At 37.1% G+C, this 20,473-nt stretch overlaps 1 protein-coding gene across 5 annotated transcripts; it reads left to right on the forward strand.

The window, feature by feature from the left end:
- Positions 1-57: 57 nt before the first annotated feature.
- Positions 58-20,306, forward strand: BBS5 (Bardet-Biedl syndrome 5). 5 transcript variants are annotated; one of them, XM_005290409.5, is made up of 12 exons: positions 58-190; positions 3,998-4,080; positions 7,372-7,437; positions 9,451-9,500; positions 9,914-10,041; positions 13,226-13,361; positions 14,393-14,488; positions 15,032-15,094; positions 15,975-16,109; positions 16,229-16,312; positions 18,420-18,443; positions 18,561-20,306. In XM_005290409.5, the coding sequence occupies exons 1-12, from the start codon at positions 129-131 to the stop codon at positions 18,660-18,662; spliced, it is 1,029 nt and encodes a 342-aa protein (XP_005290466.1). In that variant the 5' UTR covers positions 58-128; the 3' UTR covers positions 18,663-20,306. The 5 variants fall into 5 exon arrangements, with proteins under 5 accessions (XP_005290466.1, XP_005290468.1, XP_005290467.1 ...); XM_042860768.2 differs by lacking the exon at positions 58-190 and adding an exon at positions 507-695; XM_005290411.5 differs by lacking the exon at positions 15,975-16,109.
- Positions 20,307-20,473: the final 167 nt, after the last annotated feature.

Here is a 20,473-nt window from a genome sequence, read left to right on the forward strand (position 1 = left end):
AACGGCGGTCGCGCCTGGGAAGTTTGGTCCTCGCTGCGCTACGTCGGGCAGTTGCCAAGCCCGGTGCCGGACGCGGGAGAGAACTCCGCGGAGCCGTTGGCGGGCCCTGGCGAGGACCGTGGGGAGTGATGATGTCTGTGCTGGACGCGCTGTGGGAGGACAGGGATGTTCGCTTCGACATCTCGCCGCAGTGAGTGGCGCCCCCGGGCCTCCCCTCTGCGAAGCCTCCTTCAGCCCCGTTGCGGGGCCTGGTTCTCAGGGTGGCGGGGCCGCTTTGGGGAGCCTGGCGCGGCCCTGCCAGCCCGCTAGGGCCCGAGACAACTCCCGGCACAGCCTACAGCAGGGGGCTGCCTTCGTCCAGAGAGGGGCCGCGCTGGGGACTGGTCACTTCACGACGAAGTAGTGCATGCTGGGAGCAGCCGGGCCCTCCGGCTCGGATGTGCGGTCGGCATCCTTTTTACAAGGGAGCAGTGCATGCTGGGAGGGAGCGGTGCAAGGAGATGCAGGGTCAGCCTGTGAAAGCCTGAAGGCTCGTGGGAGTCCTAGCACAGATACTAATCCTGCTATTTAAGTTTAGGGACTGGAGTGTAGTCAGGGCTCAGAAACAGGCAGTAGGTTGCTCATTCCCTGTACCAAATCCTCTGGGAAACTACTCATCTATTTTCCAGAATCTCCACTTTCATTTAAAATAAAAAGTAAGCAAAGAATCTCAAAAACGTGAACTAAGTTTAACCAATGCAAAGATAGCCGCATACAAAGATATGTGCCATGTTCACTTAATCAAGGTGTTTACTCAGCATTGCTATGTGTTTAATTCCTCATGCAAGAAAGCAGGATCTTCACAGATCTGAACTATTTAAAGAGTGAATCTCAGTTTGGTGCTACATGTAAGTGGCATTTTGGAAGATACTGCTTCCCCCACCCCACGCATACACACTCACGATCCCAAGAAACCTCGCAGAGCCCACAGGCATACTGTAGCCACACCAAAGCTCACAGAGCACACTTTTATGTTTTGAACTTCTGCACAATCTAGAGTGATTTCTCATTTTGGTGACTCAGATGGGTGAAGCTTGGAAGAGTACTTCTCCTCTCCCACAAATCTGACCCCTGTTTATAGAACACTTTGGCCTTCATTGTTACCATATTTCTGGTTCCCAAAAAGAGGATGCTGCCAAAGAGGGAGAGCCGGTGGAGGGGGGTGTTACTCACTGTAGGTGGGAGTCAGTGTTGCCCCCCATCACATGGGAGGGTGGCTGGCACAAGCCCAAGATGCAGCAACAGCCATCGCAGATGTAGGGGAGGGACTAATCGGGAACGGGACCAATCGGGACCCTTTTTGAGCTGCAGCTTGTCTGTTCTGAAAACCCCCTGGACATTTCATGTTATTTTAAAAATCCCTCTGCACGGAGAAAGAAGGCTCAAAAAAAGAGGCTGTGTCTAGAAAAACCTGGACTTATGGTACCCTAGTGTGCAAGGTCAGATGTCTGAAGCAATTTCAGAAACATACAGTTATCTCTTGAATAGTTAGTGTGCCTCTTGTTCTTTTTTATAGGAAAGTTGGCTTCTATTTAGTTTTTTAAAAAATCTTTAAGTTATACGGTGTGTCAGGACATAATAGGAGCCAAAGCCTAGGGAATGGAGCGGGTTCTTGAAAGAGCATAATGAAACACACATCCTCTAAAATAATCATGGTAGAGAAAAAAAATCAAAGTTCACATCAATAAGTATTTTCTACTAAGACCCATAGCTAGCTGGATAAGACTGAAGGATGCTTCATGGTGAGAGAACAAAATTAAAATTGCTCTGGAATTTGAACTTTACTGCTGCAGTGTTGCTGAAGAAGAATTTGGTCCGTGTATTTGGGCATGTCTATTCCTGAATGTAGACTCAAAAGAAATGTACACATTAAGCTAATACACTAAAGCAGTGGTTCTCAACCAGGGGCACGTGTACCCCTGGAGGTACTCGGAGGTCTTCCATGGGGTACACCAACTCATCTAGATATTTGCCTAGTTTTAGAACAGGCTACATAAAATGCACTAGTGAAGTCAGTACAAACTAAAATTTCATAGACAACGGTTCGTTTATACTGTTCAATACATTGAAATGCAAGTACAGTATTTATATGTCAATTGATTTTATAATTATATGTTAAAAATGAGAAAGTAAGCAATTTTTCAACAAGAGTGTGCTGTGACACTATTTTTATGTCTGATTTTATAAGTTTAAGTTTAGGTGAAACTTGGGGGCACACAAGATAAATCAGACTCTTGAAAGGGGTACAATATTCTGGAAAGGTTGAGAGCAGGGCTCGGCAACATTTCAGAAGTAGTGTGCCAAGTCTTCATTTATTCACTCTAATTTAAGATTTCACATGCCAGTAATACATTTTAACGTTTTTAGAAGGTCTCTTTCTATAAGTCTATAATATATAACTAAACTATTGTTGTATTTAAAGTAAATAGGGTTTTTAAAATGTTTACGAAGCTTCATTTAAAATTAAATTAAAATGCAGAGCCCCCAGGACCGGTGGCCAGGACCCGGGCAGTGTGAGTGCCACTGAAAATCAGCTTGTGTGCCGCTGTTGGCACGCATGCCATAGGTTGCCTACCCCTGGTTGAGAGCCACTGCACGAAAACAACAAGTAGGAAAAAACCCTTCAGTTGAGCTAGAATAACAATAAAGTCACTATAATGGCTTTAGCTTATGGCAACAGATTTACCATTTAGACAATCCTGTGTAGCGTGTATTGCAGTAATCCTGTCTGGACTTAGAACTGCATGCATTGTGGTTTTTAGATTAGAGTAAAAAATCTAAAATCTGTAGTCTAGAAATATTTATAAAAATCAGTAAAACTCTTTCTTGATCAAGATTGACCCATTTGGACAGTGAGTTTGTACAACGGCTTACCTACTCATCTATTCATTTGCTATCTGCCACTCTGTTCAATGCCAGAAACAATTGCTAGACAGACAAGAACCGACACAGCTACTACGCTGCATAATGTTAGACATATTTTTAAAAACACAGTAGTCCTAGAATTCATTACTCTTATTGCAAACATTTATACAAATTGTGATATTTCTACCATATTAGCAAATCTTTGGTTCACATTCTTTTGTTCCAAATATTGGTGGCTTGTGCCCCATGTCCTCCCAATCAATTATAAAATTAGCTGCACAACATGAAAATGAATGTGAAAGTAACATTTGTACAGCACTTTGAAAATATAAATAAGTGTTAAGTATTATTAATATTTTCTCTTGATTCACAAGTGACTAAAAATAACACATGGTAAATTGCAAAGAAAAAATAAAAGAAAACCAGGCAAAATTTTCATTGCTTGCTCTTCTCAGTGGACTGACAGTTGAATTAAAATACATTAGCACTATATATTTGACTCAGTAGTGCTGGTTTATTGTTTCCATGTGTTGAGTTTCTATGCAGTTATGGTCATTTGGTGTCCCCCTTCTGTTTTGGCCTTCCACCTATCCCGATGGTGTATCATCATGAATTTCCACACCCAATCAAATATCTAGGTGACAAAATACTTAAAGTAGTAATGCCAAAAGAAAACCCATAAGGGAGAGTAGACAGCAAATAAGGCAGGGAATTGACATTTAATTTGGTATCTAAAAAGCAACATGAGCTTTGAACTGTATACCAACAGGCATCACTGTCATGGACTAATGAGATTGTATTTCCTCTTCATTGACTATACCTAGTAGGACCTGACTTTCAGATATGACAAACACATAGAGCTCTTACAGCAGCCCATGGAATATTGCATTTGTTGGGGAGAAGTTGTTAAGAAAGGGAATATGTGGGAGTAGAAATGATCACCACTTTACAGGGCCCAAGAGAGTAAACCCAATAATATCTTAATTATACCTTATTTTGTTGTGTCTAGACCACAGTATTTTGTGATCTGTTTAAATGGAAATGAATAAATGAAATGATAATATCAAAAACAAATAAAATTACCTTGTTTTAGGCAAATGAAAATGAGACCAGGAGAGGTTCTTATAGACTGTTTAGATTCTATTGAAGATACCAAAGGAAACAATGGAGACAGAGGTAAGTGTGTACCTAATGAAATTCTCATCTTCTTAACTTCTAATTTGTTTAATCATTGTGGGTTTAAAGCAGCTGCCATTGAAGTTAATGGGAACACTCCCACTCACTTCAGTGGGAACAGGAGTGGATCCTGAATGCATAATTGTAAGAAAGACGGAAACAATTACACCATTAGAAAATGATTATACCTGAAGTTATGTTATTTCTGAAAGGAAAATGCAGAACTATCAAGTAATGTTCTACAGTTGTCTGTGAATCTTGCAAGAGAGAGCTACTGTATGTATATCTGATATTGGTCATTAGTCTTCTCTCTGAAGATCTTAGGAAAACAAACATATAGACTATAATGCAGACTATACTAGCATACTTGTGCTACCAGACAGAGAACATATATCTGTTCTCTCAAGGATATCCATCAGGTAGTGCAGTAGGTGCCAATGGCATGGATTTGATGGAAAGCGAAATAGGTGATGGAAAGTCTGTATCTGTGGGTTTGTTTGGAATTGAAAGCCTGGTTAGGAGGCAATTCATTTGGGTTCAGTTTCCTCCCTAAAAACAACTTGGTGATCTTAAGCTATAATCCTGCAGAAGGTTGTATAGGCCTGTACTACAACTGTATAATTTCTAGTTCTAGTGGGAACTTGTTTAAATTTTATAACACAAGAGGATTTCTTTTTTCAAGATTTATTGTACTCTCTAATTATCTCAGTGGTTTCTCCCATCATAGGTTAAGGTGCTTCTGTAGACAGAAAAAGTGGTAAATTCATCATAGAGTGTCATTGGACTAGGTTTCAAAATTGTGCTATTATCAGGCAACTACATTTTAAAATGATATAGCCTATTTCTCAGAGGACTGTTAGAAATGGTAACAAAACCTTCATTTATCAAGTTGTTGCAGGAACTGGAACTCTTTAATTTGTTTAAATTAATTCATTAGCCATCCTGATGCAGGAGCTTAAATACAATGTGAGATCTTTTCATTATTGAAAAGCCCTTTAAGAGAAGAACCCACCGGGAAGAATAATTCCTTTGTCTCTACTTAGAGCAAAATGTTGGGCCTTTCTTATATAGTAGTAAGGGATATGCACCACTGTGATAGGGTCTTTGGGGGCCAGGCAGCCTAGCGATTAGATCATTGGTTAGGGGCTGGAGTGGGGGCCTGCCCTCCTTTCCCTCAGGTCCTGGCTCAGAGTCCAGGGCCACTCACACCACTAGATAGGGGAGATGGATCTTGCTCCCAGCCATGAGGGGGGTGCTCCGGACCTGTTTTCTGAATTGTTCCCTATGTAAGTCCTTTAGTTTGGGGCATGGCCCTGCTAGCCCAGTTTCCCCACAGTTGAAGCTTGGTGGTAGATTCCCCTTGGCAGGGGAAGAGTTACTTGCTTCCAGTGGCTGCATTGCCAGGCAGTGCTGCATCTGTGCCTTCAGGCAGACACACAGAGAGTTCCTGCCTCTTCACCAGTCAGTACCTGACTGAGCCAAGCTCCCTTTTTTTTCTCTCCCTTCCAGGCCTGGCATTGGCTGCAGGTATAACAGGGTGGGGCTAGCTGAAGCCACAGGTTTTCTTTATCCCCTGCTGTGCCTGGCAGCCATCTCTCTGCTCCTTCACAGCCACATAAGCTGCCTTCATTCTCAGCCAAGCACTCCTGAAGATGGTTGGGCTGATGTGCAAGCAGAAGGAATAGAGGGGATTTGCATAAGGTCCATGGGTATAGGGCTACTTGGTAAAGTAGCTCATGTAAAGGAACTTCTCATCCTCCCATCCACCACCACAATGAGAGTGAAATCCATAACTGTTTTTTGTTTGTTTTTAGGGCTTAACTCTTGTGGGTATCGCTGGTGTATGGGAGTAGAACTGGGCAAATAACTGATTTTTTGGTTCTCTGGCATTTCCCGGGGGGAGGTGAGAGGGTTTCGATTTTTCTCTAAAACTGTAGATTACAAAAAACATTCAAGAAATCAGACATCAGCAAAAACTTTGATTTGGAGCAAACACTTTTTTAAAATTTGAAATGTTCGGTTTCATTTCTGGGCATTTTTAACTTTTTAAAATAAAAGCAAAGGAAATTGAAGGGCTAGATTCACAAAATGACTGGAGGAAAAGGTGGTGGTGGTACCCCCCCTTATAACCTTTAGGGCACTCTCCTTGGATGTAGATGACCTATATTCAATTCTTCCATCTGCCTGATGTGGAGAAGGAATTTGAACGTAGGTCTCCCAGATTTCAGGAGAATCCCCTGTCCACTGGGCTGTGGGATATTGTGAAACAGGTCTCTCAGTCATTCCTGTTGAAGCTATTCTGCTTTGTATAAAATACTTGAATAGTCACTGGGTTAGAGAGAGAATGAGAATAAGTCTGGCTTAGTGGTTAGGGCTTACCTGAGGTGAGAAAGACCCAAGTTCAAGTCCCTGTTCTAAAGAGAGATTGAGAGAGACCTGCTCCAGGATACCCCAAACAGAGTGGTTGGGAAAGTCTTGTGCAATATGAGAGATCCAAGTTCAGATCCTTTCTCCACATCAGAGAGAGGGGGGAACTATATTTGGGTTTCTTTCGCATCCCGGGTGAGGGGCCTAATGCCTGGAGTAAAGGTTATAAGGAAGGCAGCTGTGCTACTGTCACCACCATCGCCCCTGGCCGTCCTGTAAATCTAGCCCCAAAAATCAAACACATTGTCTCAGATATGTCAAAATCATTTGTTTTAACATTATCAAAGTTATTTTGTTTTTTGATTTGACTGAAACTATTTGAAATAAGCGCACATTCACAAATAGTTTTGACTAACCTGAAACTGCATTTTTTTTCAATGACTACTTAGTCAAAAAAAGTTACCCAGGTCAATATGGGAAACTGTTTCCCTCCTTCCTGATTGCCACCATGAGAGATCTTTCTTAGAACAGGCCTTTAGTCCTTTCTCTAGATGACAACTCTATCTAAGAGTTAGCCTGAAGCTCCCTTTTTGTGTGTGAGACCCATTTAAGGTTCATGACCACTATTGCACTGGTATCTGCGCAGTCACCTGGGGGAAACCCATTCCTCTAATAGGATCTTGACGTAGGTGCTGAACATGACTCAGAGTTCATTACCACCATAGAATGACACTATCTAAAATAAAGGTTTTTACAACAAAAGAAAGATCAGTTTTGGCATTTGGTTTGTAGGGGTTTTCAGGAAGAGGAAAGGAAGCAGTTCTTATGTTTAAATTTTAAGTTTTGTGGAGCAACTTTGAAATCCCATGTTTAATCTGGACAGTTGTCAAATTTAATGAAAAATGTTGCACTCTTTGTTTCCAGGTAGACTTCTAGTGACAAATTTACGGATTATTTGGCACTCATTGGCATTACCTAGAGTCAATCTCTGTAAGTATCCCCTTTAGTTAAGAGGAATAAAGTTTTGTGTTTTCTTATAAGGTAGTATGCTGAATTTTCACAACAGTAATGAGTATAGCAATAAAGTTACAGTCTAATATTATGTGCTACTGCAAAGTCTTCAGTCTCCCATTGCTACCTAACCTGGGTATAATCCAGCAGTATTCATTATTCCTTTCAGTAATATAGGAACTGATATAATAATTCCTAGATAAACTGTCAATGTTTAATAACAGTTTCTCAAACTAGAATTCTGAAGATCACAACAGTGTTATACTTTTCCTAAAGTCTATGGAATTTGTAGGTTTGCCTAGGAAGAACCGTTTCATTTTACTGTACTTTGAATTGCCCACTTGTCATGTCAGTATATGCTGTTGCCACTTCTTTATTTTGATTTAGTCTTGAGCCTCGTTTTTTCTCTCCTCAGAAACATATCATTTACTGTTATGGGCCCTGATTCATCAGGCTACTTAAACACATGTCAAACTTCAATTACACGGGTAGTCAATGAAACTGCCCAAGTGCTTAAAGTTAAGCATGTTCTTAAATAGCTTGCAGAATGGTAGTGTGTGTCGTGGTACATTTGTTCAGCAGGCATTTTGCTCCAGATACTCAATTTCCAGTAGCCAAGAAAGTAGAAGTCCCGATGCTCACAAACTCAATCCCCCCTACATTGTATTACGTATTTGTGGTGATATTTTTTACCAAGTTATATAAAGTTTGCTTCTGGTCTCAATTCACCCCTGCTATAGGCAGAGACAATTCTATTCTTCAACTTTTTAGATATTTTAAAAATTGATTTTCTGTCAAAGTAATGCATTATCTATTACATGTAAGGTAATTTATTGACAAATAACAGGAAGTATCAATGAGTGAGTGAGTTTGCTAATTCTAGATTTCACAGTGGACATCAGTGTAGGTGCTGAATGATGACCTTGAGAGTAGTATTAATATGTGCAAAAATACCAGGAAAGACTGCCTTGTGTATCATGTAAAGATATAAGCATCCTCATTCTTTTGCCTGCCACCATACCCTAGTTTTCGAGACTGCAAAATCTCCTCATGACTAGCTCCCTAGTTGTCCTTTACTTATTTCATTGTTGCAGCCTTATACTATATAAATTATATTTATATAAATTTCTATAAATATTTTCTAGTGGAAAGATTAAAAACGGAGAAGGCTGTGAATGCCTTGACCCTACTCTTTTGACTATGCTTACTTTTAATAACCATTTTTTAAGATTTCTTGGACTCTTTGGACCCTTATCCTTTATCATATTTCCTAGAACTCCCCATGTTCATTCAGCAGCTACTTTCAACTCATTTTCTATTATAAAAATTAAGGTCCCAATCCTGCATAGGGATCCTTGCAAGGAAGAAAATCCTATTCAGATTTATTTGCAGAACTGGAGCCTAAATTGGGAATAATATTGAGCATGTCCCAATTTAGGTTCCAGTTCTGCTGCCCCACTCAGATGAATAGACCAATATATTTTAGGTAGGGATTGGGCCTGCTCGTATTGCAATCAGTGACAAAGCACTGATTGGCTTCAGATTGGGCCCCTAACTATGTCAGTAGGTCTGCTCAGATGAAGAACTGAAGGACTGGGGTCTTAGTTTTTAATAACACAAACTGTTGTGGTCAGGGCAATAAAGCATTTTTAAAATTTTACCTTTTTTTTCTCTCTGTCCCCTCATTCTCTTCTCATTCTCCTCTTTTCAGACACAGTATCCATTCCCCCACCCAAACTGCTTCTATTTTTTTGCACTCTTAGCTCCTGGGATCCTCGCAACAATATTAATATAATAGTGGTAGGGATTTTTGTTTTTAAGGGTGAGATTCTAGCTGGGAACAGGTATGACATAATGTAAAAGGCCCAGCCAGCCTATCATAATGTGGGCTTTTCACAATCAGTGTCCCAAAGAATGCTCTAACTGTATTGTTCTATATAACAGAATTTTCTTCTGATCAAAACTGTGCTTTTTTCCCCCCACAATTTTTAGCTGTTGGTTACAACTGCATTATAAATATAACTACGAGAACTGCTAACTCAGTAAGTTTCAAAATACTTCTTAAATTAAAAAGGTGTAAAAGTACCATAAACACTCATTGCACTATATAAATAATCTGAAAGTTCATCTTTAATCATAGACATAAAATAGTAGTGAATTTTTTATTTTAAATATTTAGAAATAAACTTTTAATTTTATAAGGAGAGGGTTTATTATTACAAGAATCTTGGGGGGGAAATAGTGACTTTTGTGGGGCCAGGATTTCAATAACCAGGGGGCCAGGAAGTCAGTGTAAAACTTCCATAGACTGCTCTGGGGCCAGAATTTCACCTTAAGTGATTATAATTAGAATATGACCAAAAAAATGGTATGCTTGGATTGTTGATTCTCTGTGTTGTTTACAATCAAGATTCTGTAATGTCAAAATGTTAAATATTAACAATTTTTCTTATAGAAACTACGAGGCCAGACAGAAGCTCTTTATATATTAACTAAATGTAACAATACACGATTTGAGTTCATATTTACTAATGTGGTTCCTGGGAGTCCCAGACTTTTCACTTCAGTTATTGCTGTACACAGGTACCATACTTAAAATAATGTTAAAATTATAGTAACTCAAGTATATATGCAGAATTGGGGATTGCTGTCACTGATGGACCCATCACATACTCTCACATACGTAAAGTCCACAGAAGTATTTGAAATACGAGCAAGGAATCTTAAAATGTGAGGTGGAGGGATGGGGGGGCAGAAAGTCTGAGTCCAATTAAATGAATAAATACCGTAAAATGCATTTCATTCATATGTGTTATTGACCAGGGACGATATCCCACACTCTGGCTCAGCCAAAACTTTCACTCAAATTGGAATGTGGCTTGAGTGAAGACTGCAGGCTCTGGCCCTAGCACAGAACAAGTTACAATAACTCCAGTGCAAACCTGAGAAAAAAAATTCCATTGGAACAGTTATCAATTATTAGGTGAAACTAAAATTCTTGGATTCTTATACTGGGTCATCCTTGCATTCTGTTAAAGATTCACTAAGTAGTTTTGTCTTAACTTTGTTTTGATTTAAATAAAATTTGTCAATTGATTTGCATCAAAAAACATTCATCTTGCCTTCATAAATGACCTGGAATTTGCTTGAATTAGGGCTGTCGATTAATCGCAGTTAACTCGTGCGATTAACTCAAAACAATTAATCATGATTAATCACAGTTTTAATTGCACTGTTAAACAATAGAATACCAATTGAAATTTATTACATATATTTGGACATTTTTCTACATTTTCAAGTATATTGATTTAAATTACAACACAGAATACAATGTACAGTGCTCACTTTATATTATTTTTGCACTGTAAAAGTGATAAAAAATAGTATTTTTTCAATTCACCTCATACAAGTACTGTAGTGCAATCTCTTTATCGTGAAGGTGCAACTTATTAATGTAGGGTTTTTTTGTTACATAACTGCACTCAAAAACAAAACAATGTAAAAATTTAGAGCCTACAAGTCCACTCAGTCCTACTTATTCAGCCAATCGCTAAGACAAACAAGTTTATTTACATTTAAGGGAGATAATGCTGCCGGCTTCTTATTTACAATGTCACCTGAAAGTGAGAACAGGCATTCGCATGGCACTTTTGTAGCTGACATTGCAAGGTATTTACATGCCAACTATGGTAAACATTTGTATGTCCCTTCATGCTTTGGGCACCATTCCAGAGGACATGCTTCCATGCTGATGATGCTTGTTTAAAAAAATGCGTTAATTAAATTTTGACTGACTCCTTGGGGGAGATTAGTATGTTTCCTGCTCTGTTTTACCCGGATTCTGCCATGTATTTCATATTATAGCAATCTCGGATGATGACCCAGCAAATGCTTTTTGTTTTAAGAACACTCACTGAGATTTGACAAAATGCAATGTGAGATTTCTAAAGATAGCTACAGCACTCGACCCAAGGTTTAAGAATCTGAAGTGCCTTCCAAAATCTGAGAGGGACGAAGTGTGGAGTATCTTTCAGAAGACTTAAAAGAGCAACACTCTGATATGGAAACTATAGAACCCAAAACACCAAAAAAGAAAATCAACTTTCTGCTGGTGGCTTCTGACTCAGATGATGAAAGTTAACATGCGTCAGTCTGCACTGCTTTGGATCGTTATCGAGTAGAACCCATTATCAGCGTGGACGCATGTCCTCTGGAATGGTGGTTGAAGATGAAGGGACATATGAATCTCTACACATCTGGCACATAATTATCTTGCGACGCCAGCTACAACAGTGCCATGCAAACGCCTGTTCTCACTTTCGGGTGACGTAAACAAGAAGTGGACAGCATTATCTCCTGCAAATGTAAACAAACTTGTTTGTCTGAGGCCTTGTCTACACTACGTGTGGGGTCCACATTACTCTATGTCTCCCATCGACTCCCCTTATGCTTCTCGTTCAGATGGAGTACATGAGTCAATGGGAGAGCGATCTGTGGTTGATTTAGCAGATCTTCACTAGACCTGCAAAATCGACTGCCGATGCATTGATTGCCACGCATCGATCCCCTGGTAAGTGTAGACAGTGACTGTCTACACTAGAAGTAGGACTGAGTGGATTTGTAGGCTCTAAAGCTTTACATTGTTATATTTTTTGAAGGCAGTTTTTTTTTGTACATAATTCTACATTTGTAAGTTCAACTTTCATGATGAAAGGATTGCATTACAGTACTTGTATGAGGTGAACTGAAAAATACCATTTCTTTTGTTTTTTACAGCATAAATATTTGTAATCAAAAATAAATATGAAGTGAGCACTTCGTATTCTGTGTTGAAACTGTAATATATTTGAAAATGTAGAAAACATCCAAAAATATTTAAATAAATGGTATCCTATTATTGTTTAACAGTGTGATTAATCGCACAATTACTAGTGATTAATTTTTTTAATTGCACAATTAATCACAATTAATTTTTAATTGCTTGACAGCCCAATTTGAATACAAAAGCTTAAGTTCTATAAATAATGATTTTAAGCAATTCCTATGGTTTAAAGTAGCCTGTGTGATATCAGTGAGAAAAAAAACTTTCTGATTTCTAAATAAACTAGAGCTAATTTCAATATTCAACTTCTTTGAAGTATTAGTAAAAACTAATATTAATAAGTAAAGGACACTTTTAATTGAAATATTTGCATAGGAGTAGTTAATCATTTAGTGTTTATCGAGGAATCATGACTGGATTGAAAAGCCCATTGGGGCCAGGATTTCACCCCTAAAGAATACATTATATAGATGTGAACCTGTACATAGTCTAATGACATGAACCCTGACCTACACTATATACATAATTAAAAATTGTGGAATAATGATTTGTGTATATCTTATATATACAGAATATTTGTGCCTGATCGGAGTTGAAAATTAAATGTTTCCCAATGACCATACTGTATATAATGTGTGAACAGCAGGCTTTGGTTTCATTTTAACAGCTGAAAGAGCAGAACTGTAAGGTGCAGAAAAGTGACAGCATGCATCAGAACACTGCAAAAGACCAAAATTGATTTCAAGCTAAAAAGTAATTTTTAAAATGTTTTGCTTAGTTTAAAAAAAAAATTAACATAGCTATTCTACGTAGTGAAGGCTTATTAAAATTGCTGAACTTATAGATAATTGAAGTGGGAAGTTTGAAATATTTTATAAACCTGTGTTAACATGAACTATGAAAGACATTGAAATCTTCAGCTTTGGCATGTATTTTTATTTGTAGAGCTTATGAAACTTCTAAAATGTACCGTGATCTTAAGCTAAGAAGTGCATTGATTCAAAACAAGCAACTGAGATTATTACCACAAGAACAAGTATATGACAAAATCAATGGAGTCTGGAATTTATCTAGTGACCAGGTATAATTAAAAGAAGAGTATATGCAGTTTTACTAAAACTTTGCTTTGTTTTTCATCTTCCTAGCAACTGTACTAGTATAGTTCTATAACCTCACAGGAATTCTCTTTTGGTTCAGTTCATGAGTGGGTTACATGAGAAGCAGTCTATCCTGTGTATGCTATTCAGTATAACAGAGTACTCCTCGTAGCAATCTGTCATGACATTTGTGAGAGAGTTTTTCAGCTCTGTATACAAGGAATTAGATACACAGCTCCTATTAACAAGAAGTATTTGAGAGCCTAATTCTCTGTGTATCATTCTGAAAATATACCCTGCTATTTCTAAAACACTTTGCTGCATATTTGTATAATCTACTTGCAGTTTTTGACTGCATGTTTTCCTTTGTTTTATAGTTGCTAACAACTAAAAACATTGGAATAGAAGATTATTTCTTGGGGATGGGGTGAGACTAAGAGTTGCAAGTGATATGTACAATATGTCGGTGTTATTCTCCAGGGAACTACTTATCTGTACTTTTTTAGGGCATGGAAAAAAATGGAAGCTGTTATTTGTCTGTGTAATTTTAGTCCAAAATGGGCATTACATCAGTCTTGATGAATAAGAGTTCTTTCCTCTATGCTCCAGTTTTGATTTTGGCACACATGTCCACAGTCGCCTAAATTTAACGCACATGCCATTGTACTTGTACAGTATGCCAGTTCTGGAACTCTACAGTGAACAACACTTGAAAGTTTCACATTCTCCTCTAAGGTTCACTGTGCTGTAGTGTGATCCTGGTTTGCTGCAGTAATAGCAATCCCCCAAGGGTTTTCACCTCTTAAGCAGTGAGAGTCTTTTTTAAGATTTCTCCTGCTCCCATTAAAATCAGTGGTAACACTCCCATTGACTTCAGTTAGGCAGCATCAAATCCTAATTGAACTGAATGCAGAGTTCTATTATATTAGCATTTCAGTGGAGGATCTGAGTAGGGTCTGCAAATGAGAACAGGCCCTACATTTCAAAAGAATTCTGATATATCTATTTTTTACAGGGAAATCTGGGGACCTTTTTCATTACTAATGTGAGAATAGTTTGGCATGCAAATATGAATGACAGCTTTAATGTCAGCATACCATATCTGCAAATTGTAAGTATCTTAACCTCAATAATCCTTTTGAAACCTAAATACTGTATGATATGGGTCAAATTCCAACCTTCAGTTCACACACCTAGCTCATATTGAACTTAATGGGAGTTGCATGTCCTTATCTGAGGGAAGATTTTGCCGTTGTAGAGCAGATTTTTCTGTCCAAATTCCTTGAAAAAAAATCAAGCCTGTCAGGATCAGGAGCCGGATCCTTGGATCTGATCTGTATTTCTGATTTCCATGGTGCTTACCATGCTGCTGTTCCAATGCCAGTAGTGTACACCAATGTATGTGACCTCTGGAATTCATCTTTTGATCAAAGGTTTCAGAAAGGGACACTGCCAAGACCTTGCCATCATTTCTGATGGAATACTCCTCCACCGGATGTCAGTGGTTCAGATTTGGAATTTCAAATGGCTGAAGATGCCACGTATTCAGAACTGATAATTGCAGTTAATAGTATTAACAAATTGTTTGTATCAAGGAATTAAAGAACACCATTTTAAAAAAAACACATTTTACCTCTTTTTACTTTACAACCAGCGTTCAATAAAGATTAGAGACTCAAAGTTTGGCTTGGCACTTGTCATAGAAAGTTCTCAGCAGGTAAGATGATTTAATAGCATTCTTTAGTTATTTTCATTTTTACCTATATAGCTATGCAATTCTGATATTCACTGTGCTATTTTTAGACAATGAATAGACTGAACTCCTATATGCTCTTTAGAGTTTAAACTCAAGAAAACTTGGCTACATAAGAGGCCAAAATTGTGGTGAAAATATGGCTGTTGAGTTATGAATTTATTGAACAAAGATTTTGATGAATGAACCACCAGCTGATTAATGAGGTCTCTAACTGAAACACGAACTGGCCAGCATGGCCAGTTAATTTGTTATTTATTTAGGTAATGCCTTGTTACACAGGAACTCTAGTTTAGGGAGAGTAATAATGGATTAATTTTAGCACTGTGCAGCTAAAAAATAATACTATTAAAAAAAACATTGTCTTCTTTGCTACTGTGTGTAAAAGATTGGTAATATCTTCTACTGGTGACCATGATCAAAAACGTTTCTACAGTTGAAAAAAATATTTTTGGCTACATCATATGCATTCATTATAACTGAAAGCTACCTTCATAATAGCACTTATGATCTAATGGATTAAGCATTTATTGAGCAGCTCGAAACTCCTGAATACAGATCCTAGCCTTGCCACTGATTTTCAGTTTTCTCTGTTTCCCATCTGTAAAACAGAATAGTAGTGCATAACTTTTATACTTCATGGGGCGTGAAATCCTAGCCCACTGGAAGTCCATGGAAGTCAGAATTTGTACAGCAGTTTGAAATTTATAAAATACTTATATAAAAGTCCTCATTGTTAGTATTAAGAAATGCCGGTCAAGAGGAAATACTTTTTCTGTAAGTAGATATCTTTTATATAGTAAAAAAATAATTCATTTGAGTACATATTTTTATTTTCTTGTAGAGTGGAGGCTATGTACTTGGTTTTAAAATAGACCCTGTGGAGAAACTACAGGAGGCAGTGAAAGAAATAAATTCACTGCATAGAGTTTACTCAGCTAGCCCTATATTTGGAGTGGATTATGAAATGGAAGAAAAGGTATTCTGTTCCTTTTATTACAGAAGCTACATGCAGCATTGCACTAACAGAAGAAATAAAATTATATTAAAAACATTATATATAAATGTATTTGTTTACTTCATTGTCTCAATTTACAGCCTCAACCTCTTGAAGATCTGACAGTGGAACAGGTTCAGGATGATGTGGAAATAGAGTCTGATGAACAGACAGATGCTTTTGTGGTAAGCTTCTCCAGAAAAACAAAATTGTTTGATTATTTAAATATAAATCTTTTCTAGACTTGGGTTCCTACTAAAAGCTATGTTGGGTCTTCTGATGTTAAATAACATATTTAAATGTCTTTTGGGCATAAAGTCCAAAACTATGTAGTCTCTAACTGTAAACTCTAACTTTTTCAACATTCTCTTTAGAAAGAGCTGTATTTCAAATGGTTATTGACAGTCAAGGTAGTTGGTATTTAAAGTAGCAGTCACAAGCAACTAGCAGCATGCTTTAAGGTCCAGCAGGGTCTAAAAGCTTGTAGTTTAATCAGGTCATACAGATATTAAAATTAAGTCTTCTTTCTTTCTGGGCAGATTGATATGATAGTGTTGTGTCTAGAAGGTTGCCTCAGTATTTGCCCCCACAAGATTTTAGGAAAAGGTAACATTAAATGTTGTCCCTAAACCTAATATGAAGAAGGGATGAGTACCCACAACTTCCATTGATACAAACACAAGAACATATATTGATGAGGTGGAGTCTCTTCTGAAATTATTTTAAATGTAGTCCTTTCCCTATATCCAGAAACTATTTTTTAGTATAAACAGAAGAGTGCACAAGTATTTTTATATGGTAGCCTAACCCAAAATACACATTGTCATAGCTCACTTTTGAAATCTGATAGACTCAACAATCCTAAAACCAACCCTACTAGCCTGCCCTTACTCTTCTTCTTTCCTATCCCTTATCTGTCCTGCTAACCTTCATCTTTTTTATCTCTCTATCTTTCCTTTCTCTTATTTCAGTCTGTAATTTCCTTTCCTTTTTTCCTCTTTCCTTCTGTGTGGGTTTTTTTTTTGGGCTTCAGTGTCGGGAGTACTTTTATTTCTATGAGATCGTCATCACAGTTACAATCCTTTTCTCTTATATTTGGATTTTGTCTGGATTATCCATGCCTTTGTCACTTCTACTTTGAATTAATCTAATGTGCTCTGTATTTAAGTATCCTAGGATAATATTTGGAAGCTATAGCTGGTACAGAATGCAGTGATCTACTTGCCACAGGGAACATATTTCATCTGAATTCCAGTTTTCTATTGTAATTGAAGGCGTTAGTATTCTGTACAGTCCCATGTGATTTTAGGCCTATTTGAGAAAATGCCTTGGCCCACCAAGACAGCTGAGGTCAGCTGAGACACTTTTTGCTAAGTCCCTAGATTTAAAGATCTAGGAGCTGCTGGCATGGACCTCTCAGAGAAGAGCCATTAATGCTCTAATTTGCTTTCCCTGCTTGTCCAAGACTCAGTCTGATTTTCAGGGGATGGTATAAAGCCCACCTCTTTATACAAGTCTTTGCCTGAGACAGGAATGACTTTGCTTAAGTGTTAGATTAGCCAATTAGTGTTGTTGACTAATCATTTTGATAATAGCAGCAAAGAGTCCTGTGGCACCTTATAGACTAACAGACATATAGGCGCATCCGAAGAAGTGGGTATCCACCCACGAAAGCTCATGCTCCAATACGTCTTTTAGTGTATAAGGTGCCACAGGACTCTTTGCTGCTTTTACAGATCCAGACTAACACAGCTACCCCTTTGATAATGTTATTTTTAATTTTTGTGAACATGCCCCAAGATGATATGAAGGGCCCATTTTTAGAAATTGAATAGTAAATGTTGCTGCATGTGCAGAAGGAACTATGAGCATGCCATCAGTTCTGCCTCCATTTTATTATGAATAACAGACATTTGTTATAACAGACATTTTAGCAGTTATTTAGATTGACTGTTTCATATTAAGTCACTGCTTTCTGATTGAAGTTTTGCTTAGTAAATTTCAACCCAGAGTGAATTTTTAGTCTTCTTTATAAAATGAAAGTAAAAGATTCTACCAAGCACACATGTAAATCTCAGAAAATATGCCAAATGCAGTTTTAAATAAGAGATTGTTTAACACTGAAATTCATTTTAAAATGGAAAGTTAATAGAACTGAGAAGCCTAAAGTATCTCTGTGTAGGTATAAAAAAATATTAATGGTAAATGGGAAAGTATTTTTTAAATTGCATATAGGAAAACAATTTTAAATCATTTAGGTGGGTTTATGATACTTTTTTTTTCTTTTTGTAGGCTTACTTTGCAGATGGTAATAAGGTAAGAACACTTTAACATTGTAAAATGCATATTATTTAATAATTCACTATTCACAGATTCTAATGAAACTTGTCTTTTATTTGTTCCTCCTCTCTATGCCCTTCGCCTCCAAAAAAGCAACAAGATCGGGAACCTGTATTTTCAGAAGAACTGGGACTGGCAATAGAGAAACTGAAGGATGGATTCACGCTTCAGGGACTCTGGGAAGTAATGGGTTGATTTAGATTTAACATTATTTTCCTGATCAATGCAAGGCATGTAGTCATTACGTTACCACCAGATCTTTAGGAAGACTGAAAATATTTGAGTAAGACAGAACTATTATACCAAAGAGAAGGAACATATAAATATCATACAATGCATAGTTAACTTATTTTGTGAAAGAAAACATGTTAAACAAATTGTACATTTGTAACAATTGTATTTTGTGTATTTTTTTATATATTTCTTGTGCTAAAGTTTTAAATTATTTATTTGCTTATATAAAAAAGGTACTGATCTATAATTGTATCTAAATAACATTTCCATTGCATCTTTTGTGACACAGTCTTAAAATGTTATTTAGGGGAATAAACAAAAATATATTAATGTGGGAAACTTTTTTTTTTTTTAAAGAAAGAATAGTTGTCATTGTGGCAGTATTGTGGTATAGCTATCATTTTGACAAAGTACTGTACTATTCCAAGTGTAACTGCTAGTTTTCATATTACATATAGAACTTCATGTACTGTATATCAATCATCATTCCAGGTACTAATTTTCATCCAAAGACTCCAGTACAATTTTTTTTTTTTCCAGAAAGCACTGACTTGTTTGTTTTTTAAAGGAGATAATCAGGAAAGAATCACACACTACATATCTTTTGCTTCTGACCCATCAGACCTTTAAAATGTTGTGTTAAATGCAGAGAGAATTGAGTCATTTATTGTTTAAAGGGGAGATGCAGCTGTTATGTTTTTTAGTGAGATGAGATCTTACACACTATTTCCTATAAATGGAAAAAGTGAAATGAGCTCTCCTTTCAGCTGTTGTTTTAGCAGCTGACTACACCAGTGACTTCACTGTGGTATGGAAAGGAAGAAAAGCCTGTTAAATATTTGTGTAAAACTTAGATATATATAAAACTATAATTAAATGAAATCCTGTTTATATCAAATGTATTTATAAAAGTTGGTACCCAATCCTGTTCCCATTTAAGTCCCATTAATGGGTGTTTTGTCATTGACTTCTGTGGGAGCAAGATCAAGCCCTTTGTCACTAAAGCACGTTAAGGAAATTCTGGGTTGTTAAAACTTCTACATTTCCAAATGTAATCGAAATCTAAGCCTTCCCTGCCTAAATTCTGAAACTCTTAACAAAAATAATTTGCGGGTACCTAACTCACGTATATTTTGCAAATCTGCTCTTCTTACTTTGTTAAACTATTAACAGTTTGTACTGTTAATACAAAGCTTCTTTTTCTCAATTTTTAATGTTGTGAGAATTCTCATTGGTTAAAGGATTTTCATTTGTGGCATTTTTTTTTTAATTTTCTATTCTGTCTCTAATGTACCTATTACCTTCATTTTAAAAGGATAGAGGATACCCTTTACTAATACCACTTTTAATGTCTCCCTAAAATGAAAACTTAAAAACAAATATTGGGGAGAGGGGGGGAAGGGAAGTGATAATGTGTCTAGGAAAATGATCTGGAGTGAGAATTACATTTTAAGAATAAAAAAATTGGAGCTTCATTTGTAAATGATATTTTAAAATAATTAAGTGGAATTTTGCTTGGAGATTCTTTTCATATTTTAGCTTGCAAACAAATTACCATGTATTGTTTTAAGTAGCAATCCAAAATAAAATACATATTTTTCATTACATTATTTCTCCAGAACTGAATTATGAAAAAACACCCTAGCACAAAATATCTGTCTATAATGAATCACAATGAATTTTACTCAGAATGAAGTACCAGACATTCATACTGGGCGACTTTTGTGAAGCAATCTCTTTAAAAACCATTTTCTGTGAATCCACTGTGAATA

Source organism: Chrysemys picta, chromosome 11, assembly GCF_011386835.1.
Source record: "Chrysemys picta bellii isolate R12L10 chromosome 11, ASM1138683v2, whole genome shotgun sequence".
Classification (NCBI taxonomy): Eukaryota; Metazoa; Chordata; order Testudines; family Emydidae; genus Chrysemys; species Chrysemys picta.